The following is a 27,244-nucleotide window of genomic DNA, read 5'->3' on the forward strand; positions in this document are numbered from 1 at the left end:
AGCAGTAAGTATACAAGAATACCTTTATGCATTATATAATTACGACTTATCTGGTCACATAGCTCTTATGTAGCCTTGGCCAGTTATGCCTCAGAGGCTTTGCTGATCCTTCAGCCCACATGGTTCACCAGAAATGGCTACCCTTCTACTTCTTGTCTATACAGGAGTAGGCCATGCTGAGTGAACCCACACCCTCTAGTGGCTGAAGGAGACACTACAGCCAAATACTCCTGAGAAGTACACAAAGCATGACCAACAGCACACTGTCCCCAGTGGTCGCCGGGAGAAAGACCAGACAGTCCAATCTCTCTTCTTTTTTTTAAAGAGAAACTGCAACATGTAGACTTGCCATTCTTGCTGCAGGACTCTGAGCCTAACAAGAGTCCAACCTTCACCGAACACGGTGGGCTCTGTCATAAAAGCCTTCAGGGACTGGGTCCCCCTTAATCGGGGGTCCACTCCCCTGGACCTGTATAACACCCTGCAGGAAAAAAACCTCGGTCAGAACAAACACTGCCCCGGGGTCCAGCGTCATAAGGCTGCATTAATGGGAAAACCTTGAGGAATCTTCTCTCTCATCCAATGACGCTCGGGTACCAGCCATTTCGTCTGACAGCTCTTTCAAATGAATCCAAATGAAGTCCATGATTCCAGATAGAAGCTTCCAGACCTCCAAGTATGCTCCCAGAGCACATGCATCACGTCAGTGACCACCACCTTACAGACACTGGCAAAAAACTGAGGTACTTACTGTGTAGGAGGGGTTATATAGGGGAGGACTTCCTGTGTGATTGATCTACCAGTGTCCATTCACCTATAGGTGGTGTATAACCCAAATAGTTATTATAATAACCGGCCAATGTGTCCTGTGATGTACAATAAAGAAGTACGATTTTTGTACTCACTGTAGAATCCTTTAATTGAAGTTCATTGAGTTACACAGGAAGATAACACCTTCTACTACAAGTATGCCTTAGTTTTGTATCAAAGCAGACTGAAAAGCATAATGGCATTACTGGACCTTGGGACAGAATATCCTGACAATTTAGCAGTGCCCACAGAACTAGATTAATTACCAGGTCACTGTACCACTTTCACCTGGGCCAGTTCAGGGCAACTGAATGCCCAGAATGCCCTCCATCTTGATCTTGAGGAGCAGATGAGGATAAAGCTTTAAGAAAAAAAATTTAGGGTGTACTAATCTCACAGAGCCACTAGAGCATTCACTGCTTTTGCGAGAGGATTCCCCTACTGGGATACAAACATGTCCAGTTTGTTGTTGAATGTGGAGGCAAGTGTAGAGCCACATTCAGCATCTCCCACCTGAAACACAGGTTTTGGAACCCCTCTGGGTGTTGAGACCACTCTCCATGGTTCAGGTGCTGCTAGTCCAAGCCTAGAATGTACAAGCCTGGAAAATTAAATTCTTTCCAGTACAGAAACTGCTTGCTAAAGCAAGGCTTCTGGTTCTTCCCCGATGACTCATGTACACCATCGCTGTGGCGTTGTCACACTGAATGGTGTTGCAGGGTGGTGCAATGATTAATGGACAGCCAAAGCACCTTTCCTTACTTTAGTAAAGTCCTGATCCACCAGGTCAAGTATAGCCTGCTCTGTGGTGACAACCTAATTGGCCTGTTCCATGATGAAAAGAAATTGTGTTCAGATGTCTGTAGTGAAATTGGGTGAAGGAGACTGCCCTAAAGGAGGCCAACATCTTTGACATCCACCTAAGCTATAAAGTCTCCCTGGCTGGAAGGAAGCGATGACAGAACTGATGGATTCCATCTGGATTTTTTAAACTCAAATGTAAACATTCAGAATCTTGAGATCCAAGATGGGGAAAATGCCCCCTTTTGATTTTGGAACAGTAATGAAGTTGGAGTAAAACCCCTACAACCATCCTGCCATATGGCCTGGGAAAATTATCCATTATCCAAAAGATTTGGAGTAGGCTTGATGAAAACCTGCTAGTCTGTGCGGACATACAAGAAGGTTGGAAGTGAGAAAACAAGGAAGGAACACGGAGCAAAAGTTGCGTTTGTAGCCCTGGTACACACCACCCCTGACACCCAGGCATCCAAAAGGCAAGCTGTCAAAGAATTTGCAAGGGTTAACGGATGTTCCACCCACTCTGGAAAGAGGAGGTGTACCTTTGCGTGCAGGAAGGTTTGTCTGAATATTTGGCAAGCTTGATGGGTGAACTGGAAGCCAAACTTCACAGGGTCTCAATGTTGAAATCGAGGAATTAGAAAAACAAAGCACATGTATTTGAACAGTCAATGAGGGAGATAACTTTGCAACCTGTTCCTCTGATGTCTTCTGCTGGAGAGGATGGGTGTTCTAGCCACCATCAGCAGCCTTGATAATCCATTCAAGAGTCAGTCCAAAAGACACTGTCCATCAAAGGCCATACAGATCAAACACTTCTTGAAGAAAGATTCCACAGTCTAACGCTGTAGCCAAAGAGCCTAATGTATGTGCATCAGCATGGCAACATGTGAGAGGTGGGACGAGAAGCTTCCAACAAACCATCACAGGTCAAATGTAATGCTACAGCCATCTGCTCAATGTGGTCAATAAGTAAGGGATCAACTGTAGCAATGGCTAGATCTCTTCTAAGGCATTTATACCAGTCAGGCATGGCCAGAAAACTTACAGCCAGGATCGTGTGGAGAGCAGGATCCACCAGAATAGGAGTCTGGAAAGGGGTTCCAAACATTTATTGGTTGGGTCCTAAAAACAGCTGCATTTGTCACCATTATGGTAAGCACCTTGTTGAGGTGAGACACAGCAGGATCCAGGTTCTAGATTAAAGAAAACACTAGCAAAAAAATGGAGGCATACTGGTAGCAGGAGGGGGTAAAAGACTTCCTGTGTCCCTTAATGGATGAGAATAACATATACAGTACAGACCACTGAAACTGCAATTTCCTTTAGAAAATGCTAGCTGTGTTGCTAACATGACACCATCAGTATTCCAGAGTTACCGACACAGAGCAAGTATGTATATCAATTCTGAATTCACTAGCTGCATGTTTGTCCAAGGTCAGTAATTAGAAAGTACAAAATTCTGAGTATTAACATGACAACCAAACAACCATGATTCCCTTAAGATGTGAATTTGGTGGTTTCTATGGGCAACACACATGGTAAACACTTCTGATAGAGAAGAGAAAACAAAAACATCTTTAACGTTGTTCCTTCGAATGCCTGTTACAAATCAAAACCTTACAATGGAGATATGGCAATCCACTTTATGACAATACAGCCATCTTTCACATGTCCCTCAGTGCTACAGTGTATACAAGCTTCATATGGAAACTAAGAATGCTGATGTCCAATGCAATGACTAGCCTCACAGCTTTATAGATGCTGGCTTTATTCATCATTTAGATGTATTAAGACATGTTGAATATATGGATAAACAAGAAAATAAAAGGCAATAAAAAGGCAATACAGATGCTTTACTAAAAATGACTATAAAAAAATAAATACAAATTAGAGCATGTTCACTTTGTAAAGGCTTCAAAGTGAAAATTTCACTTGATGAATGAGGTTGAGCTGTATTTGCATTTCAATCATTCAATACCGTGCAAACAAAAATGTATTTATTTTTTTTGCCACCCGTGCATGTGATTGGATGTTCAAGGTAAACAATGCTTTACCTCATTTACTGCTAACTGAACATTCACGTTGCAAAGCGAACAGTCCTTCTTTAGTGAATCAACCAAAATAAGTTTCACCTGTCTGACAGTGTTCAAATAAAGTCCCATGTTTAAAGACAACAATGAAAAAGGCCGTATGTAGTTTTCAATTGTAATGATAGCATATTAAGTACTATGTCCATTGTCATTTCACATACTGTACCATTATTTATATTTTTTCTATACATGTGTCTGCAGGCCAAGCTGTCCAGTAAAAGTGACAGGGACAGATGGTAGAATAAACTATAGCATTGCCAGGGATCACCTGGCTTTAAAGCAGGAGTCCGGCGACCAATTTTTTTTTTTTTTAGGTCACCGAGACACTTTGCTAACCCCAAAATAATACTCACAGTTTGGGTGCAATATTTCCGCCTCTGTTTTCGTACTGAAGAATAACTTAAAAAATGTGATCCTGGCTGTTATCATCTTGCTTGTGGGCATGTGAAGCCCACAAGCATTGATTTCCTGGATGCGGTGAATGCTGTTCATTCACAGCTTGTTCACACGCATGATCATTGTTTCCGCACTGGTGAAAAAAAATACCCCCAAATAAGGTTGTGGGACTTTAACGGCAACAGCGTAATGTAAAAACAATTTTATTCCATAGAAAAATTTATATATGTATACAAAACATTAGCATAGTTAATAAACATAACACAGTGAACACAATAAAAAGCTGAAACACAGCTGTACTAACCACCCACGGATCCAAAAACCGGAGCCTGGGTGTGTGTGGTTGGCCCCACTCTGCCCACACTGATCCACCGCCAAAAAAGAGACACCGAATCACAGAGCCCGTCCAAGAGGGTACTGTGTCAGGAAGGCACAGACCCAAGTGGATGTCTGAGTGCTAGAAAGTATACAGTGGTGAATCTAGGGCGAATAGAAAAAAGGGGCTATATGAAGGGAGTGAGGGGTACCAATTGAATGGTCATTGATTAGCTCGCATGAACATATTGATCTTCACACCAGCAGAGTCGGTATAAGGCTCTTTAGTTAGCGGGCGTCAGATCTTGCAGCATCTATGTCCAAACGGGTCGCCTCCGTTCAGGGCAATGACTTATTTCTGCACTGAATCTTGGGAAGCCTGACACTAAGCTCCCAGGAGACAGTGCGGTGCCGGGGAAAGGCAATAAACACGCCTACTCCCATGGGAGGAGAGACAGGAAGTGCCACAATAAAGTAAGGTAATTACAGTGATAAAAAATTTTTTCATGCGGCATTTGAACATCTATGCAATTTACTGAAGAGGGTAAGATTAAGTTAAAAATTTGAGTGGAACCCCGCTTTAAATCACTTTTGTTGCAACTTCTGAAGCACCCCTGGCAGGATTATGATTTGTCCCAAACTGTCACTTTTGCTGCACAACTTGGTTTGCATGTAAATATGTATAAATATAGGAATATGAAAAAAATAATTCCTGTATTATCATTACATTAGCCACATAAAAGAATGCAACATTTTTCACAACAGTGGTCTTTCAATGAACAATTATTACAATACATAGTAATGGTGGTGTATAAAACATACCCATTTCTTTCATCTGATTTTAGCTGACCCACACCAGCACTCTCAGGCTCCTTTGCACGAGACAGATTTAATATAGAGTTGACTGTAACACGTTCAAAATTTTCCAGCATTTTCATGATTTTCTCCTTCTTTACACCATGAATGTTACGCCTTGAAATAAAATTTTATAAACAAAGTTAAACATAATTAAGACAGCATGCATATGTAAGACATTAATTAGGTGGTACATTTAGAACTGGTTTAATATTCCAATCTAAATTTTCGTCTACTCAAAATAGTTTAAAGTTTTGTTAGGAACCAAAAAAAAATGTTTTCTCTAAAAGCACAAGTGTAAAATTCTGATCTTTAAAAATAGATATAAAGAGTTACATTTTAAAAGTTGAAACATAACTACTTTTTGGTTATAATGGCTGCTGCCCATATCAGAAGAAAACTACAGACAACATGGATGCCTATGTTAAAAAACAGCTTGAGGCTCCTTTTACGCCTATGTATTTTTGGGGTGATGGTGTTGTAAATGCGTATGTTACCATTGATCTTTCTACAATGTGTGTTTTGTTTAAATGTATGGTTAACCACTTGCCGACTGCCCCACGACGATGTAGTTCAACAGAATGGCACGGGCAGGCATATGGGCGTACCTGTACGTCCCTGCCTCCCAGCGGGCGGGGGGCCCAATTCTGGCTCCCCTGGTGCCTGCGGCGGTCGGCATTTTTGCAGGAGCAAACCATGCTGAGGGGGAGGCCACCGATTCATGGCCACCCCCTCGCGATTGCTCCTGACGAATGGGAAGCTTCCTCTGCTTCTGAAAATATAAACAGAAGCAGAGGTAGTGATGTCATCTCTCCTCGTGTCTGTCTTTTCGTTCCGGCGGCCGAGGAGAAAAGACATCCAAGTGCACCAACAGACCACTGACACCAGCACACGTAGGCACACAAATAACCCCCCAATCACCCCCAGTCACAGTGTCACCGATTGCAGTGTTTATTTTTTCACTGATCACTGCATTTGGTGTCATTTGTGACTGTTATAAGTGGTTAGTGGTAGGCCCCTTTAGGTCTAGGGTACCCCCCCTAATAAAGGTTTAACCCCTTGATCACCCCCCCAGTTAACCCTTTCATCCCCTGTCGCCAGTGTCACTAAGCGATCTTTTTTCTGATCACCGTATTAGTGTCACAGGTGACGCTAGTTAGCCAGGCAGGTATTTAGGTTCACCGTCAGGTTTTTATAGCATCAGGTACCCCAGTATACTACCTAATAAAGGTTTTAACCCCCCTGATTGCCCTCTAGTTAACCCTTTCACCAGTGATCACTGTATAAGTGTTACGGGTGACGCTGGTTAGTTTTTTTTTTTTTACAAACAAACGTTGTTTATTATTGCAAAGAGTACACAGGTGGTTATCAAACATTGTATTGACATATTTACAAAGGTGTAATGAATGACAGAGTAAAGCTCGGTTCACACATCGGCGGCACGACTTGCAGGTCGCCTCAGCGAGGCGACCTGCAAACGACTGCCGGGGCGACTTGCGAGACGACTTCTGCATAGAAGTCTATGCAAGTCGCCCCAAGTCGCCCCCAAAGTAATACAGGAACCTTTTTCTAAGTCGGAGCGACTTGCGTCGCTCCGATTAGAACGGTTCCATAGCACAGAACGGGAGGCGACTTGTCAGGCGACTAGGTCGCCTGACAAGTCGCCCCAGTGTGAACCGAGCCTTAGCGGTGCAATTTTGTACAGTTACACATATTGGTTACAGGTATTTTGGATTAATGTTCTCTATCAAACCTTATCATGCGTTCAGGGTTTCAGTACACACAATATATTGGTAAATTATATTTTGGGGTATGTTTATTATACTTATATGTTACTATCGCTCGTGGAATTGCAGGTAGCTGAGTTACCTAACCAGGAGCTCCATATTTTCTCATATTTGGATGGGCATCCTCTGTGGGCGTATATTTCTTTTTTGTAGGGTAAGACATTGTTGATAGCAGTGATCCATTCCTGCAATGTAGGTGTTTCAACCCTCATCCATTTTCTAGCTATAAGTAGCCTAGCTATAAACAATGATTCTCTAAGGAAGATGATATGGAATTTATCCGACTCAGGATCTGGGAAAATTCCCAGCAGGCATTGCTTGGGGCATAGCCTGAGGGGAGATCCCATCTCATCATGTATGAACTGTACCACGTGAGACCAGTAATCTTGTATAGCTGGGCACGCCCATATTAGATGATAGAAGGAACTGAAAGGACTGTCACATCTGGGGCAGAGGGGGTTGTGCTGAGGTTTGAATCTAGCTAATCGCATGGGAGTTAAGTATGATCTGTGCAGTATATACAGTTGGGTAAGCCTGTCTGCTAGTCTAGTAGACACCACCTTACAGTTGTCCAGTGCGTCCTCCCATTCATCATCCTCCAGCCCCCCCACGTCACCGGCCCATCGATTCTTCAACCCCCCGTAGGCAAGGGTTACTGCCGCAGGGCGAATCAAAAAGTTGTAGAAAACTGAAATAAGTTTGGAGGGGTCTTGCCCTGCAATAACATATAGGATATCTAGTTGTTCTAGATTGGGACATTCATCTCGAAACTGGGTCTGCAGGGCGTGGCGGAGCTGGAGGTATCTGAAAAGCATAGAATTGGGAAGAGCAAAGTCCTCCTTAAGCTGTTGGAAGGATTTCAGATTGTTGTCTTGATACACATCCGAGAGCACCCTCACCCCTCGAGCGAGCCACATATGGCGTCCTGGCAAAAGTAGTAGTTCCCTTAGGCCTGGGTTATCCCACAGTGGTGTGTGTGAGTGGGTGGCTGGTAGGGCCAATCTACGTTTCACCACTGCCCAAATTTTGCAGTGAGCATATACTAGGCCCTTAAGGTCACCCCCCACCCCGGGGGCTGGGGGGTCCCTGAAAATGATTTGAAAGGGGTGAGTGTACAAGTGGGTTTGTTGGGAGCATAGCAGGACCATATATCTTTCTTTATCGCACTTGTCAAGATAATAAAGATGTGATAGCTGCGCTGCCAAATAGTAGTAATTAAAATCCGGGAGCGCGGCGCCGCCCAGATCCGTGGGATTCTTTAGTACATGCCATGGTAATTTATGTCGGGCCTTCCCCCATACAAATGAATTGAGAATTTTTTCGATTGATTTAAATATTCTAAGCGGCAGATAAATTGGGGCATGCCAAAAGACGTATAGGAACTTGGGGAGTAGGATCATCTTTATGAGATTCACCCGACCCATGACTCCCAGGGGAAGCCTAGCCCACACCTGGGTCTTGTGTTTCAAGCTGGTAATTAGGGGTTCTATGTTCAACTTGGTGTATTCTTCAGGGTTACGAGTGATGGTAATTCCCGGATATTTTATGGAGCTAACGGTCGTGAGAGGAGAGGAGGCCTGATTCTGAGGGGGTGCGCCTATATCTATAGGGAGGATTTGGGATTTATCCCAGTTTATTTTTAAGCCTGAGTGTGTTCCAAATGTTTGTATTATTTCTAGCGCTGTTGTCAGAGAGGGACCAGAATCAGATAAGTACAACAACATGTCATCAGCGTAGAGGCTAAGTTTTTCTGTCAGGCCACCTCTCCTCAAACCTGTGATTCCCGGGTGTGATCTAAGCAATGCTGCCAAGGGTTCCACCGCAAGAGCATATAGCAGAGGGGACAGCGGGCAGCCCTGGCGTGTACCCCTAGATAGAGGAAAGGAGTCTGAGACCCTCCCGTTGACCAGGATCCTAGCGCTGGGGCCTCTATACATCAGCTGAAGCCATCTGATAAATTTTGGGCCGAAACCAAATTTTTCCAAACATTGCCAAAGGTAGTTTCACTCTACAGAGTCGAACGCCTTTGCGGCATCAAGGGATACTATGACTCTGGAGCCCATCTGATCATGTTCGGCTTGCAGGTTCATATGTAGTCTACGAAGGTTGTAGGCCGTGTTTTTTGCGGGCATGAATCCGGTTTGGTCCGGGTGTATCAGAGTAAGGACAATTTTATTCAAGCGCAGCGCCAGGATCTTGGCCAAGATTTTTATATCAAGCTGAAGAAGGGATATTGGGCGATAGGATTCGGGGAGTTCTAAATTTTTACCGGGTTTGGGTATGAGCACTATATAAGCTTCAGCCATAGATTGGGGTAATGTGCCGGATTTAAATATGTGGGAGAAGAGCTCGTGAAGTCTGGGAGCGATATGTTCTGTGTATGTTTTATAAAACTCAAGGGGGAGCCCGTCCGATCCAGGTGCTTTAGCGGTTTTGAGTGTGGCCAGCGCCTCCAAAATGTCATCTATGGAAATGGGGGCCTCGAGCATATCAAAGTGAGTTCGAGAGAGTGTGGGCAAATCAATATCTTTTAGCAGGGTTTTTGTTTCTTCGTTGGTAGTATTGGCCGTAGAAGTGTATAGGGATAGGAAAAATGAGCGAAACTCGCTTGCCACTTTGTCGGGTTCAGATATCAGTTCCCCATCGGTACCTCTAAGGGATACAACTGTGGGTGGTCTCATATCCATATGAGCTAGGTATGCCAGGAGGCGACCCGCCCGCTCTCCGCACTCGTACGTTCTTTGTTTAGCGTAGAATATTTTTCGCTCTGCTCTTTCAAAGTGCAGACCCGTGACTAACCGGTTTTGTTGTTTTAGTTGATCGGCCGTGATGGGAGTTGGATTCGAAGAGAACTCCCTCTCAAGGTCCGACAGGGCCTGTTCCGCCTGTCTTACCACTTGAGAGGAGGTCCTCCTGTGTTTGGTGATACAATGGGCAAGTGTCATACGGGCATGTAATTTAAAGGAGTCCCACACGACATCATAGGGTGCTGAGTTCTTATTATTCTGGAAAAATATGTCCCATTCAATTCCCAGTTCATCCATCTCTGGAACCACTGACAGCCAAAAGGGATTTAGTTTCCATGTGTATGTATTAGGCGGGGAGTCAAATTTAATTACAACCCAGTATGGGGTATGGTCTGAGAGTGTGCGAGGGTGGAATCCCTCCTCCTCTAACATAGGGAGAAGGGAACGGGATATAAAAATCATGTCTATTCGGGACATGGAGTTATGCGTTGCTGAAAAACAAGAGAATACTTTATCTTGGGGGTGGTGATGTCGCCATGTGTCTACCAATGCTAATTCGTTAAAGAATCTACCAAATCTTGTGTGCCGTGGGGGAGTCATGTTAGATGGGTGCATTGTCAGTCTGTCAAGCTCTCTATCCATAACATTATTAAAGTCTCCCAACCAAATCGCTGGTGTACTAGGATATTGAGACATAAACGTCAAGCCTTCATTCAGTACATCAAAATGGAACGGGGGGGGTATATAAATTGCTAGTATCAAAAGTTCCAGCCTGTTTATTCTGGCGTGCAGAAATAAGAATCTGCCCTGTGGGTCAGATTGGAGGGTCAGTAAGGAGAATTGTACCGTTTTGGCTACAATGATCGCTATTCCCCTGGAGTTGGCAGTATAAGGGGCTTGGTACAGCCAACCTATCCAGGGCTTTTTAAGTGATAGCATCAGTTGTCCTGTGAGATGGGTCTCCACCAGGACCATCATCTCTGCACGCATACTTTTGAGGACAGATAGTACTGCATTTCTTTTTGGCCTGGCTCTGATACCCCGCACGTTCCATGTAACACACTTCAACTTAGACATCTTAACAGATTCTGCTCAATAGTGATTCGTCGGTTCGGCGGCCCAGCGGGTGCCCCGCCCCACCCAGCTGGGTGACGCGTAGGCCCGCGCGGCGCATCCGGAGCAACGAAGCCAACGTATACATCCTCCAGCATCCCACCCCGCAGCCATGGATCTCTGACATGTGGCATGAGACAACACAAATGTAGTGGTATATCGAACATACGCCTGTGAATAAAACTCTTTCCATCATTAGCAGCATATACAATATGACAACGTGATAACCTGTGCATCTTGTACTTCAACACTCTGGGCCATCCATACATACAGCACCCCCCCTCTAACACAGGGGAAGGGCATGTCTGCCGGACATTCCAGGGAAACAAAACTTGCGCCAATTGGCGAACGTTACAGTTATAACTTGTATAGACAGGGTCCGTTGTGGAACCTGCATCTATGGGGGCAATAACTCGCTGAAGAGCGAACAATAGCATGAGTAGTGTGGTTCCCAGATTGTAACCTTCAGGATAGCATACTTGCATGAAAAATAAGAAAGGGATGATTTGGGGTTAGGTTCCGGGAGTCCCAGCGGGTCTCAGCCCGCCTCTTTCACAAGTTGGTTATGTGGGGTCCGTTGCGTGATGGGGAAAGAGGTAGTCATCAGGTGAAGAGTATGTGGGGGAGGGTGGAAAGAAAAGGAGAAAGGATACGACGATCCTCCAATATTAACTCTTCTATTCTTGCAGTGTCCCGGGGGAAGAAGGGGATATCTACTGGGTTTCGGAGGGACATAGTACCTTAGTGGAATGTGGAGCAGATGTGTTCTGAGGTGTTCCGTGTTGAACTCGGGGGTGTCTCTCAGCAGTTCCGGAGCCGTCTGGTGCCTCAAGCAGGTGCTCTGTCCGGCGCCGCCTGATCCTCCAGCCACGCAAAAACAGCCTCGGGTGTATCGAAAAAGTGAGCTCTGTCCTCGCCAACCACACGGAGCCAGGCGGGGAAGAGCATTGCATATGCGTAGCGGCGGATTCTCAGTTGCCGTTTAGCTTCTGTGAAGTGCGCCCTCTTCTTCTGGACCTCCGCCGAAAAGTCCGGGAAGACTTTTATTTCTCCATTTTTGTATGGGATATTGCCTTTAATCCTGGTGAGGCGGAGGACGGCATCCCGGTCTCGAAAGTTGAGCATTTTGGCAATGAAGGTTCTAGGAGGTGCACCTTGAGGGGGGGGTCTGGATGCCAGCCTGTGTGCTCTCTCCACCACGAATGAGGAGGAGAATTCAGCTCGTCCAAAAGTGGTTATAAGCAGATTTTCGAGAAACGTAGGGGGGTCAGAACCCTCCGCACCCTCCGGCAGTCCCACGAATCTTAGGTTGCACCTCCGTAATCTATTTTCTAAATCATCCTGTTTCGCGAGCACCGCATTCAGTTGATGTTGCATTCTTTCAGTTGAAACTTGTAATGGCGGTACACTGTCCTCCACCTGGCTGATTCGGGTCTCCGTCTCCGTGACTCGCTCCCTCAGCTTCTGAAGATCCTGACGGATCAGGGAGACATCCACCTTCACCTCCTCTATCTTACATGTAAGAGTACTTTTACAGTCCGAGATTGCCTCGAGTACACGTGCAGTGTCGTCTGTACTTGGATCAGGCGGGGTAGGCTGATCGGCGCCATTTTCCTCTGCGGCCGCCTTGTCTTGCAGACGATATTTGGCAAGTTTAGAAGCCGCGTCCGTGGTTTTTTTCGGCGGGGACATTCTCCCTGTGTGTTCCCCTCTTTTGGTAGATGTTGTGGGTATTGTTTAAGGGCGATTAAGACCCCAGGATTTGCAGATACGGATATACGGCGAGCGGAGCTCCCGTTCAGCACTCCTCACACCATGCCGGTCCAGGCCACGCCCCGACGCTGGTTAGTTTGTTATTTATAGCCGCCATTTATTACCTAATAAAAGTTTAACCCCCTGATCACCCGGCGGATGGTATCGGTTTTAGGGTCAGTTAGGGTCTGCGTCGCCCCAGGCAGCGTCAGATTAGTGCCAGTAGCGCTAACACCCAAGCACGCAGCATACACCTCCCTATAGTATCTGAACGGATCAATATCTGATCTGATCAGATCTATACTAGCGTCCCCAGCAGTTTAGGGTTCCCAAAAACGCAGTGTTAGCGGGATCAGCCCAGATACCTGCTAGCACCTGCGTTTTGCCCCTCTGCCCAGCCCAGCCCACCCAAGCGCAGTATCGATCAATCACTGTCACTTACAAAACACTAAACACACATAACTGCAGCGTTTGCAGAGTCAGGCCTGATCCCTGGGATCGCCAACAGTTTTTTTGGTAGCATTTGATACAGCTACTGACAGCCTAGGAGCTTTTTTACCTGTGAGTCTCACAGTAAATTTAGAGTCCAAAATGGCAAATCAAAAGTACAGTAGTGAAGAAGCCTACACGTTTCTGAGCATGACAGATAGTGAAAAGGAAGTCACTCATCTGTCAGATTCAGGCTCAGAATACGATACTGTAGACGACAGTGGCTCCATGACAGATAGCTCTGACGACAGAGTTGTGGTCCCTGCCAAGGTCAGAGCCCGATCTTCTTCTGCTGCTGTTGAGGTGCAAGAACCGCAGGGCTCTTGTATGGAGCAGAGAAGTACTAGTGCCGCTCATCCTTCTGGTGAACTGGCAAGCACCAGCATCGTACATCCAGCACTGCAGTATCACGTGGTGACGTGGCGAGTCCCATAAGTGCAGTTCAAGCTGGCGAGGTGGCAAGCACAAGTAGTGTCCCACTGCCACCAACAAGACAAAGACAGGCCCGTCGTGCCCATAGTGTACTTCCTGCAGAATTCGACAATCCTAATTAGGAACCCAACACTTCTGCAGCACCCGTACTTTCCCGATTCACTGGCAGACCCGGAATTCAGGGGGAAACTGACCGTGTAGCCCCACAGTCTGGCTCACAGTAAGCTCTGCACCAGCTACTCTTTAATACTATGAAAAGTGTTTGTTTTTTTACTTCTGGGTACGTGTTTTGTCTGGCTGAAACCATTCACCAAGCAACCCTGGATCTGATGACCTGATCTCCTATCCATCATCCTAAAGACATCCATATTAAGCCTTAAGTGACCCACCAGACTGAAAAGCTGGGAGTCATGTGGATCTGGTGAGTGGGGACACATAAGGGGGTGTTGTGGACCTGAATTTTTTGAAGCACCTTTCTTCTCTTCATTTTGGATTGGAGCACCTTGAGTCATTTGTTTTGGACTTTGTGTTTTATTATTTTTCATTCACTTATTGTTTGCAAGCGCTATATTTATATCTATTTTTTCATGTTTTCCAAGTGATTAGCACTTTGTGTATAGCAGCTGCAATAATATTTCACTGATTTTGGTTCACCATTAGCACGAGTTTATATATTTAGCATATATTTTTCGAAATACTCACCATGCCTCTCAGCAAATAGCTTGGGGTGTCTACTTTCCAAAATGGGGTCATTTGGGGGGTTTGTGCCATCGTGGCATTTTATGGTTTTCAAAACTTTGGTAGGTAGTGAGTAGTGAAGTCAAAAATGTAAGCCCTTAGAAATCCTGAAGGCGGTGCTTGGTTTTCGGGGCCCCGTACGCGGCCAGGCTCCCAAAAAGTCCCACACATGTGGTATCCCCGTACTCAGGAGAAGCAGCAAAATGTATTTTGGGGTGCAATTCTACATATAACCATGGCATGTGTGAGCAATATATCATTTAGTGACAACTTTTTGTAAAAGTTTTTTTTTTTTGTCATTAATTACTTGGGACAAAAAAATAAAATATTCAATGGGCTCAACATGCCTCTTAGCAATTTCCTTAAGGTGTCTACTTTCCAAAATGAGGTAATTTGGGGGGGGGGGAGGGGGGTTTCTGCCCTGCCATTTTAGCACCTCAAGAAATGTGATAGGCAGTCAAACTAAAAGCTGCGTAAATTCCAGAAAACGTACACTAGTTTGTAGACGCTATAACTTTTGCGCAAACCAATAAATATACGCTTATTGACATTTTTTTACCAAAGACATGTGGCTGAATACATTTTGGCCTAAATGTATGACTAAAATTGAGTTTATGGATTTTTCTTATAATAAAAAGTAGAAAATATCATTTTTTTTTTCAAAATTTTCAGACTTTTTCCGTTTATATCGCAAAAATAAAAATCGCAGAGGCAATCAAAATACCATCAAAAGAAAGCTCTATTTGTGGGAAAAAAAGGATACAAATTTATTTTGGGTACAACATTGCATGACCGCGCAATTATCAGTTAACCACTTCAGCCGCGGACCATTATGCTGCCTAAGGACCAGAGGACTTTTTCCAATATGGCACTGTGTCCCTTTAACTGCTAATTGCGCGGTCATGCAATGCTGTACCCAAACAAAATTTGCGTCCTTTTCTTCCCACAAATAGAGCTTTCTTTTGATGGTATTTGATCACCTCTGCCGATTTTGTTTTTTGCGCTATAAACGGAAAAAGACCGAAAATTTTGAAAAAAAATGATATTTTCTACTGTTTGTTATAAAAAAAATCCAATAAACTCAATTTTAGTCATACATTTAGGCCAAAATGTATTCGGCCACATGTCTTTGGTAAAAAAAAGTCAATAAGCGTATATTTATTGGTTTGCGCAAAAGTTATAGCGTCTACAAACTAGGGTACATTTTCTGGAATTTACACAGCTTTTAGTTTATGACTGCCTATGTCATTTCTTGAGGTGCTAAAATGGCAGGGCAGTACAACCCCCCCCCCCCAAATGACCCCATTTTGGAAAGTAGACACCCCAAGGAAATTGCTGAGAGGCATGTTGAACCCATTGAATATTTATTTTTTTGTCCCAAGTGATTGAATAATGACAAAAAAAAAAAATATTTACAAAAAGTTGTCACTAAATGATATATTGCTCACACAGGCCATGGGCCTATGTGGAATTGCACCCCAAAATACATTCAGCTGCTTCTCCTGAGTATGGGGATACCACATGTGTGGGACTTTTTGGGAGCCTAGCCGCGTACGGGGCCCCGAAAACCAATCACCGCCTTCAGGATTTCTAAGGGCGTAAATTTTTGATTTCACTCCTCACTACCTATCAAAGTTTTGAAGGCCATAAAATGCCCAGATGGCACAAACCCCCCCCCAAATGACCCCATTTTGGAAAGTAGACACCACAAGCTATTTGCTGAGCGGCATGTTGAGTCCATGGAATATTTTATATTTTGACACAAGTTGCGGGAAAGTGACAAATTTTTTTTTTTGCACAAAGTTGTCACTAAATGATATATTGCTCACACAGGCCATGGGCATATGTGGAATTGCACCACAAAATACATTAGCTGCTTCTCCTGAGTATGGGGATACCACATGTGTGGGACTTTTTGGGAGCCTAGCCGCGTACAGGGCCCCGAAAACCAATCACCGCCTTCAGGATTTCTAAGGGTGTAAATGTTGTGCATAAAATGCCAAGACAGTTCAAACCCCCCCCCCCCCAAATGACCCCATTTTGGAAAGTAGACCCCCCAAGCTATTTGCTAAGAGTCATGTTGAGTCCATGGAATATTTTATATTGTGACACAAGTTGCGGGAAAGAGACAAATTTTTTTTTTTTTTTTTGCACAAAGTTGTCACTAAATTATATATTGTTCAAACATGCCATTGGAATATGTGAAATTACACCCCAAAATACATTCTGTTGCTTCTCCTGAGTACGGGGATACCACATATACCACAAAATACTCACTATACCTCTCAGCAAATAGCTTGGGGTGTCTACTTTCCAAAATGGGGTCATTTGGGGGGGTTTGTGCCACCTGGGCATTCCATGACCTCCGAAACTGTGATAGGCAGTGAAGAGTGAAATCAAAAATTTACGCCCTTAGAAGGTCTGAAGGCGATGCTTGGTTTTCGGGGTCCCGTACGCGGCTAGGCTCCCAAAAAGTCTCACACATGTGGTATCCCCGTACTCAGGAGAAGCAACAGAATGTATTTTGGGGTGTAATTTCACATATTCCAATGGCATGTTTGAACAATATATAATTTAGTGACAACTTTGTGCAAAAAAAAAAAAAAAATTTGTCTCTTTCCCGCAACTTGTGTCACAATATAAAATATTCCATGGACTCAACATGACTCTTAGCAAATAGCTTGGGGGGTCTACTTTCCAAAATGGGGTCATTTGGGGGGGGGGGGGGGGGGTTTGAACTGTCTTGGCATTTTATGCACAACATTTAGAAGCTTATGTCACACATCACCCACTCTTCTAACCACTTGAAGACAAAGCCCTTTCTGACACTTTTTGTTTACATGAAAAAATTATTTTTTTTTGCAAGAAAATTACTTTGAACCCCCAAACATTATATATTTTTTTAAAGCAAATGCCCTACAGATTAAAATGGTGGGGGTTTCATTTTTCTTTTTTCACACAGTATTTGCGCAGCGATTTTTCAAATGCATTTTTTGGGGAAAAAAAACACACTTTTTAAAATTTTAATGCACTAAAACACACTATATTGCCCAAATGTTTGATGAAATAAAAAAGATGATCTTAGGCCGAGTACATGGATACCAAACATGACATGCTTTAAAATTGCGCACAAACATGCAGTGGCGACAAACTAAATACCGTTTTAAAAGCCTTTACAGGTTACCACTTTAGATTTACAGAGGAGGTCTACTGCTAAAATTACTGCCCTCGATCTGACGTTCGCGGTGACACCTCACATGCATGGTGCAATTGCTGTTTACATTTGACGCCAGACCGACGCTTGCGTTCGCCTTTGCGCGAGAGCAGGGGGGGACAAGGGTGCTTTTTTTTTTTTTTCCTTTATTATTTTTTTGCTTTTTTATCTTATTTTTAAACTGTTCCTTTCATTTTTTTTTTTAATCATTTTTATTGTTATCTCAGGGAATGTAAATATCCCCTATGATCGCAATAGGTAGTGACAGGTACTCTTTTTAGAAAAAATTGGGGTCTATTAGACCCTAGATCTCTCCTCTGCTCTCAAAGCATCTGACCACACCAAGATCGGTGTGATAAAATGCTTTCCCAATGGCGCTGTTTACATCCGGCGAAATCTAAGTCATGAAATGCTCATAGCTTCCGGTTTCTTAGGCCATAGAGATGTTTGGAGCCACTCTGGTCTCTGATCAGCTCTATGGTCAGCTGGCTGAATCACCGGCTGCATTCTCAGGTTCCCTGTTGAGACAGGAGAGCCAGAGAAAAACACGGAAGACGGTGGGGGGGGGCCATTCCCTCCCACTGCTTGTAAAAGCAGTCTAGAGGCTAATTAGCTGCTAGGATTGCTTTTACATGAAAGCCGACCGCTGGCTGAAAAGACTGATACCAAGATGATACCTAAACCTGCAGGCATCATTCTGGTATAACCACTCAAAGTCGTGAATGGCGTACCCGAAGACAAAAAAATGGTTAACAATAAAACACAGTAAACGGTAAAGTATAAAAAATTGCATACCTGAAAAGCAAACATGATAAAACATAATAACAATAAAACATTGCAAAATAGAATACAGTAAAAAAGAGCAGAACAATAGAGAGAGAATAGAGAGAGAGAGAGAGAGAACAATAAAACGACAACTATTTTTTTTATTATATATATATTTTTTTTTACACTTTTTTTTGTAACTAACTTTTATAACTGTAACCGGTTCCAGGTTCGGGTCTCTCAAAATGCGATGGCATCTTGGGAGACCCTGTGAAAATGTACCTAGTCTGTGCAATGCTGTACCCTATGCTAATACTCAACTAGTGAATGGTAGCGTTCAAAACATTCACCAATGCAAAGACCAGGATTGTCAGGACAGAAGGGACAATAATAGCGGGTGTCACGCCTATATACGCGCTTGCTGCAGACACATCTTTTTTGGGGGGGGTTCGCTGGGTAGGGGTACTCGGGAGGACATAAAGAAAATGCCTCTCATGCAGCCGACTGCATTTGGTTGGGGATGTGAATGGGGGAAGTACGGGCGCTGCAGAAGTGGTGGGTTCCCAATTAGGATTGGCGAATGCAGCAGGAAGGGCACTATGGGCACGACGGGCCTGTGCTTGTCTTCTTCTTGGTGGCAGTGGGACACAACTTGAGCTTGCCACCTCGCCAGCTTGAACTGCACTTATGGGACTCGCCAAGCCACCAAGTATTACTGCAGTGCTGGTTTGACTACGACCGGGGTGTACTAGGCCGCTGGTGCTTGCCAGTTCACCAAAACGCTACCAAAAAAAACTGTTAGCGATCGCAGGGATCAGGCCTGACTCTGCGAACACTGCAGTTATGCGTTTAGTGTTTTGTAAGTGACAGTGATCGATCGATACTGCACTTGGGTGGGCTGGGCTGGGCGGAGGGGCAAAACGCAGGTGCTAGCAGGTATCTGGGCTGATCCCGCTAACACTGCGTTTTTGGGAACTCTAAACTGCTGGGGACGCTAGTATAGATCTGATCAGATATTGATCCGTTCAGATACTATACCACTAAGGGAGGCGTATGCTGCGTGCCTGGGTGTTAGCGGTACTGGCGCTAATCTGACGCTGCCTGGGGCTGGTGCTTGCCAGTTCACCAAAACGCTACCAAAAAAACTGTTAGCGATCGCAGGGATCAGGCCTGACTCTGCGAACGCTGCAGTTACGTGTTTTGTAAGTGACAGTGATCGATCGATACTGCACTTGGGTGGGCTTGGCGGAGGGGCAAAACGCAGGTGCTAGCAGGTATCTGGGCTGATCCCACTAACACTGCGTTTTTGGGAACCCTAAACTGCTGGGGATGCTAGTATAGATCTGATCGGATCAGATATTGATCCGTTCAGATACTATACCACTAAGGGAGGTGTACGCTGAGTGCGTGGGTGTTAGCGGTACTGGCGCTAACCTGACGCTGCTTGGGGCTGGTGCTTGCCAGTTCACCAAAATGCTACAAAAAAATCTGTTAGCGATCGCAGGGATCAGGCCTGACTCTGCGAACGCTGCAATTATGCGTTTAGTGTTTTGTAAGTGACAGTGATCGATCGATACTGCACTTGGGTGGGCTGGGCCGGGCAGAGGGGCAAAACGCAGGTGCTAGCAGGTATCTGGGCTGATCCCGCCAACACTGCATTTTTGGGAACCCTAAACTGCTGGGGACGCTAGTATAGATCTGATCGGATCAGATATTGATCCGTACAGATACTATACCACTAAGGGAGGCGTATGCTGCGTGCGTGGGTGTTAGCGGTACTGGCGCTAATCTGACGCTGCCTGGGGCGACGCATATCACCGCCTGGAGATCAGGGGGCTAAACATTTATGCGGTAATAAACGGCAGGTGCCCTGACACTATAAAAAATAAACGAACTAACCAGCGTCACCCGTAACAGTTATACGGTGATCAGTGGTGAAAGGGTTAACTAGGGGGCAACCAAGGGGTTAAAACATTTATTAGGTAGTATATGGGGGTCCGTCGCTATAAACCGCTGACGGCGAACCTAAATATTTACCTCCCTAACTATCGTCACCAGTGACACTAATACAGCGATCAGAAAAATGATCGCTTAGCGACACTGGTGACGGGGGGGTGATCAAAGGGTTAAAACTTTATTAGGGGGGGTTAGGGGGTATCCTAGACCTAAAGTGGGCTAACCCTAACTGCCCTAACGAACTAACTGTCACAAACTGACACCATGCAGTAATCAGAAAAAAAACTGCTTGGTGTCAGTGTGACAGGGAGGGGGGGGAGGGGTGATTGGGGGGTGTTTTGTGTGCCTGCCATGTTCTACTGTGTGTGTGTAGTGTTACACTCACATTGCAGTCTTCTCTCTTCGGCGCCGGAACGGAAACTGCCGAGCCGAGGAGAGATGACATCATTTCCTTTGCTGCTGTTTAGCATACAGCAGCAGAGGAATGATTTGATTGGCCGGCGGCGATCGCGAGGGGGGGGCCACGAACGGATGGTCTCCCCCTCATCTCCGATCGCCGCTGGTCAAAAACGGACCGCCCCCGGCACCGGGGGGGGGGGGGTCCGCGGGAGGCAGATCACGTATATGTACGTGATTCTGCCTGCCCGTGCCACCTTGCCGACGTACATCGGCGTGAGGCGGTCCTTAAGTGGTTAAAGCAGCGCTAAATTGTAAAAAGTCCTCCGATCATTGAGCTGCCAAATGGTACGGGGCTGATGATTAAATGTACAGGATTTAATACACAAGGCTTGTTGGCTTTGTCGGACACAACCATCTAGTGAGTGCAAACTTCACATGGAAGAGCACTTTTTATGCATAAGAAAATTGTTACTTTATATATGATTTTACAAGATCACGTTGATTGGGGATTTTTCTTTAAATATAATATAAAGTCCAACTGTGTTATAAAGGAGAAGTACAGCCACAGCTCATTTGGCTGTACTTCTACTGTGGATCACAGGAGTGCAGGTCGTTCTACACTCCTGTTCCCCCCTTTTCAGCAGACAGCATCATACTAGCTCATGTCAGCTGAGGTCACAGCGCTGGTCCAGGCTGGGGAAAGATTGCGACAATATTGTCAGGATCCGCCCACAACCCCGGATCAGTTCTAATGCCCCGTACACACGGTCGGATTTTCCGATGGAAAATGTCCGATCAGAGCGTGTTGTCGGAAATTCCGACCGTGTGTGGGCTCCATCACACATTTTCCATCAGATTTTCCGACACACAAAGTTGGAGAGCAGGAGATAAAATTTTCCGACAACAAAATCCGTTGTCGGAAATTTCGATCGTGTGTACACAAATCCGACGGACAAAGTGCCACGCATGCTCAGAATAAATAAAGAGATGAAAGCTATTGGCCACTGCCCCGTTTATAGTCCCGACGTACGTGTTTTACGTCACCGCGTTTAGAACGATCGGATTTTCCGACAACTTTGTGCGACCGTATGTAGACAAAACAAGTTTGAGCCAACATCCGTCGGAAAAAATCCTAGGATTTAGTTGTCGGAATGTCCGAACAAAGTCCGACCGTGTGTACGCCCTATTAGTGTTAGAGCCGGCGGGGGACTGATGCTGCATCTACCTAGGTAAGTATGATTCTTGAAAAAAGAAAAAAGCCAAACTTCTCTTTTGAGGACATTTTGATCTATCTAGCCATAGGATATTGTATATAATTTGTATAGAAGGGCTAGCACCTACTTTTTATTGTTTTTTTCTATATTGGAAGTGTTATACACTTTAAAGGGGCAGCTGCTCGTTTACATTTAATTAACTTATCTATTTATTTTTATTATGTTTAAAGGATGGTGCCCTCTTATTGGAAGAAAGAAGCAGAAAAAAGGATTTTTAACAATGCACCTCACTGAAAACACACATCTGGCCCATCTGGTCTTTTGGGCAAGAAGCATATGGTTGCAAAGACAGTATGTCTGTAACTGTGCAAAAGTGTTTCATTATCTGTGCAATCAATGTTTTGTCTTCATCAGTAAAGCCCCGTAAACACGGGCTAAATATCGGCTAAAATCAGCCATTACAGTAGAAACTGACCAACTTTCGGCCCATGTATTCAGCTGTTTGTCCAACAGAAGCCGATCTCACGACCCCAATGGCCAAAGCCAATGGCTGTGAGAGCTGACCAGTGTGTTCTGGTTAGGTGGGGGGCCCCCCTGTCAGAACACAATAGCAGCGGGGGATATTGTCTCAGTTTCTTTTTTCATTCTACCCGCTGGGTTGAACTTAACGTGTGTACCAGGCTTAACCCTAGTTTCATATGCAGAGGGAGATTTGGTTTTCCTTTGCTGCATTAGCTTTTGGTATTTTATCAACCTCATATCCAGAAAAGAAACACAACTCTACCAGAACTCTATCCCTGGAATTTGTAAATACTGGCGCAAGCAGATTTTGCGAAAGTTATTATAATGCATTCTAAAAGTGGTGAAGAATGCGCCAAATTTATGTATCTGTCTAGAACTCTGCGCCACTTTTTAGAATGAATGTTTGAAACTTTTGCAAAATCTGTCTAAGACAGTTTTTCTCTGTGTACGCCAAAAAAGAGTTGATCTTAAGCACTTGACCTACAGAAGATTTAACCCCTTCATGACCAGGCCATTTTATGCGATACGGCACTGTTACTTTAACTGAAAATTGCTTAGTCATGCAACGCTCTACTCAAATACAAGTTGTAATTTTCTTCCCACTATAAAACATATCCAACAGAAATAAAAAATAAAATAATTACATTTCTTCATAAATGTAGGCCAATATGTATTCTGCTACATATTTTTGATAAAAAATCCCAATAAGCATATATTGATTGGTTTACACAAACGTTATAGCATCTACAAACTATGGTATAGATAGATAGATAGATAGATAGATAGATAGATAGATAGATAGATAGATAGATAGATAGATAGATAGATAGATAGATAGATAGATAGATAGATAAAGTGCTAAAATGGGAAAAAAAAAAAAAGAAAAAAGAAAAACGAGCCTTTACAGTCACTTTAACTTTGGATTAAGGTGATGATGAAATTTTTTTTTTTTTTTTTAAACTCTTTTTTTATTAAGTTTTAATGTAGTGCAGACATATAAAAGTACAGACAACATAACAATTTAGCTTCCAGTCACAGTCATTGAGCCCACGCAGGGGCACAAAGGCAGAAGAGCCATTAGGCTCAATAAATATTAGCCTGAGGACTGTAGTACCAATCAAACAGAACAACTCAAAAACCTGTGTTTCAACCACCCTAGCCGTAGTAATCACTGGATTCCGGGAGATTTTAGTGCATTCATCAAGCTTACAAGAGGGAACTATAAGGAACACATGTTGCTATTAACTATCTACAGCCGTGATAGGTTCCACTAGTCATTTGGCCCAGACCCTATCGTTCTTCCTGGGGCAACCCCTATGAGCATATGTATCTTTGTAGTAGGGGAAGGCATTATTAACCAACCGCTTCCAGAAAGGTAGACTAGGAGGGGTCTGCTTTTTTCCAGCATAATGTAATGGCTTTCCTAGCATAAAACAAGAGGAGGCCAATCAAGGTTCTGTCTGCCACTCTAGAAGCCAGATCCTCCACCAGGCCCAGTAGGCACACCGTGGAGGAAGGGGAAATCAGAATATTGGTTACTGATTGAATAACAGAGAGTACTTGTGTCCATTATACTGTAATTGCAGGACAAGACCATAATATGTGTATAAAATCTCCTTTCTGACTGTCGCCATGCCAACATGCCGAGTAGTAGGCAGGCCCCATTTTATGTAGGCGATGAGGAGTGAGATAAGCCCTATGTACTAGCTTAAACTGAATGAGACAATCTCGTAATGAGACCAAAATTCTGAATGGATAATCCCACACGTCCTCCCAGTCCTGAGAGTCCAGTTCAGGGGCATCAACGGACCACTGCTGGTGGAGCTCCAAAAGGTCAGGAGAAGATACCCTGAAAAGGTGTCCATATAGGATAGAGGTGGGTTTCTCTGAACATTCATAGCATAGGATTCTTTCCAGATCTGAGGACACCAACTGAGATTCCCCAGAGGGGAACTGACTCTTGAAAGCATAAGACAACTCTAGGAAACAAAAAAGGTGTGGGGGGGACATTGTGAGTAGATACAAAATAGACAAATGGGTGAATGGACAGGTCTGTAGTTACATCTTTTACAAGCTTGATGTTAAATTTGGTCCAAGCCACAGGCTCTGAAGATTAAAAAAAAATGGTGTAGAGTGGGATTATTCCACAGGGGAGCATTTGGGGAGACTGCGGTGCGTGGATATCACTCACAGGCGAGTCCTGCCTTCCAGGCCCGAAGGGTGGTGTGGTGGTGTGCATTGAGGGTGTCAAATCATACTGAGCTCGGGGGCCATGGAATGGTAGACACTTAAGGGCCTCCACTGAGCGCAGCACCGCTGCTTCTAGGACCATAGCCGGGTTAGAAAGGTCCAGGTTGAGCCACCAGGAGGCGGTAACCAACTGTAGCTATATGATATTTGTGGCAGTCTGGCAATGCCAGACCTCCTAAGGGGATGATGAAAGTTTAATATAAAGGATCTGTGTTAAAAATGCATTTTAGCACTAAATGGAAGGCTTTTACTTCTGTCTGTAGCATTTCTATACACAGTGACCTACAGATAACTACAAATTTGCCAAAGGGCTGGAAGGCATCCATTACTGTTTTCTTTTCCTCAAAGTGCAGAACCTCTTCTTAAATATGGCCAATATCACATGAATACAAGGACTAAAGATTCACTGCACTCAAACATCAGTAAACGGTTGGGTTTGGTGGTTTGATTTTTTTTATATCTGCAGGGTACTCCAGCACCAAGATCTTACTGCCACACTTTCCAAGAAGTAAAGTGGAACCCCTAAGAACAACCCGGGTCTGCAGACCCCTTTAAAATATAAATAATGGCTACTCTATTCCGTCAAGGAGGAGGCGATGCGCAAATCGCGAGCCATGTCTAAGCTTATGTTTCTGGGTCATTTTGGGTTTTTAGGCACCAAAATTTCCATTCGGTGCACCCCTAATATCGACAAGGGCCAAGTGGGCTTCATTCCTGGGAGACAGGGCCCAGATCAAATCCGTCGCATGATTGACATAATTTCCCTCCTCAATTCGAACTGGGACAATGATTCTCCTAGGCAGGGATGTCTCCTCTCCCTAGACCTCCAAAAAGCCTTCGACTGTCAACTGGCCCTATATTTTGTCCACCCTGAAACGATGGGGATTTGGTGAATCCTTCTTTAATATCATGCGTGCTCTGTATTTCACCCCATCAGTTCAGGTGCGCCTGCAGGGATTTTACACAGAATCTTTTCTCATATCTAGGGGCACCAGGCAAGGATGCCTGCTCTCGCCTCTGATATTTGCCATAGCAATCGAGACGCTATCGGTAGCCATTAGAAATAATCCTGACATACACAGCATTTAAAGTGGATCCCGGTGCCACAAATGCGCCTTGTCTGCCGACGACATACTGCTTTTTATCTCATGCCTGCTAACTTCTCTCCCTAACATTTGCCGGCTCCTGGATGAGGACAAATTTGGGATAATCTCGGGGCTCCTATAATAAATCCAAAGCACTCAACATTAATATCCCGGATTTTCTGTTCACAAGGCTTAAAGAGAAATTTAGATTTACCTGAAATGACTCGTCTATCACATACCTGGGGATTAAAATAACCTACAAGGTTGAACTCCTTTATCAAGCTGACTAACCCCAGCTTTTCAAAAATCTGGAGGATGACTTATCAAGGTGGTCTCAGCTCTCTCTATCCTGGTTGGGCAGAATTAACACGATAAAAATGACGCTACTCCCTCGCATCTTATACTTCAGCCAAAATTATTAAACATGTCTGGGGAGGGGGGGACACATGCTCTCTAAAGCAGAAGAGGGGGGCTTGGGTCTTCCAAACTTACTTTGGTACTTTTCAAGCAGCTCAACTAGCTAAGATTTCAGCAGTCTACTCTTGCTGGGAACTACCTGATTGGATACATATCGAACGCCCGGCGGTCCCACTTCACACCCTTCACTATCTGCTATGGTTCCCCAAAAAATTGAGACCCCCAATATTATCCCCGACACTCTCTCACTCGTTTGTCCTCTGGAACAGCCTGAAGGATAACAACCAACTGACCTCCCCATCGGGCCGCTAAAGCACTTATTTCAAAACCCGACATTTCTGCCAGGGCTAAACATAAAAACCTTCAGGTGGTGGCTTGACAAAGGGCTATATAGAATAGGACACTTCCTCAGACCCATGGGCCCACTTTCCAAAGCTTTCTGCATCAGCAATCTGGATATGCCACCATGCTCTTTCGATACACCCAGATCTCCCACTTTCTTCACAAACTATGTAAAACACAACCCAATAGCCCCCAAATCACTACCTACGAACAATGGTGTGGCCAGGCCAATGAGCAAGAGGCGGGGAATCACGGTGATCTATAGGGCATTGTCCTCCACTCGCTCCGAGACTCCCTACATGTTAGCCTTGGAAAAGGATCTCTCTCAACATTGGAAACTAGAAACATGGAACAGAAACTTCTTTCAATCATACAAGGGTGTCCTCAACTCTAGCCTTGCGGAAGCAAGCGTAAAAGTAATTTCCAGATGGTACCTAGTTCCAACGATACTGGCCAAGCTATACCCGACGTCACCCCCCTATGCTTTCAGGGGGGTGACCTCAGAGATGATATGTTTTATATTCTTAGATTGTAAGCTCTAAGGAGCAGGGCCCTCTGATTCCTACTGTATCAAAGTGTATTGTATTTGTACTGTCTACACTCAAGTTGTAAAGCGCTACGTAAACTGTTGGCGCTATATAAATACTGTATAATAATAATAATAATAATAATAATAATAATAATATGCGGTGGGGATGTCCCAGAATAAGGAGTTTCTGGAACAAAATCCTCTCCTGAATTCGTAAGATTAG

At 44.4% G+C, this 27,244-nt stretch overlaps 1 protein-coding gene across 6 annotated transcripts in view; it reads right to left on the minus strand.

Moving 5' to 3' along the window:
• The window catches only part of N4BP2 (NEDD4 binding protein 2), a 219,002-nt gene that overhangs the window by 81,000 nt on the left and 110,758 nt on the right, over nucleotides 1–27,244 (minus strand). For all 6 annotated transcript variants that reach the window (XM_073608577.1, XM_073608554.1, XM_073608569.1 and 3 more), the window contains one exon: nucleotides 5,238–5,387. In XM_073608577.1, the coding sequence (XP_073464678.1) occupies nucleotides 5,238–5,387 (150 nt within the window). The remainder of the gene's footprint in view (nucleotides 1–5,237; nucleotides 5,388–27,244) is intronic.

The sequence above is a fragment of the Aquarana catesbeiana genome, linkage group LG01 (genome assembly GCF_042186555.1).
Source record: "Aquarana catesbeiana isolate 2022-GZ linkage group LG01, ASM4218655v1, whole genome shotgun sequence".
Classification (NCBI taxonomy): domain Eukaryota; kingdom Metazoa; phylum Chordata; class Amphibia; order Anura; family Ranidae; genus Aquarana; species Aquarana catesbeiana.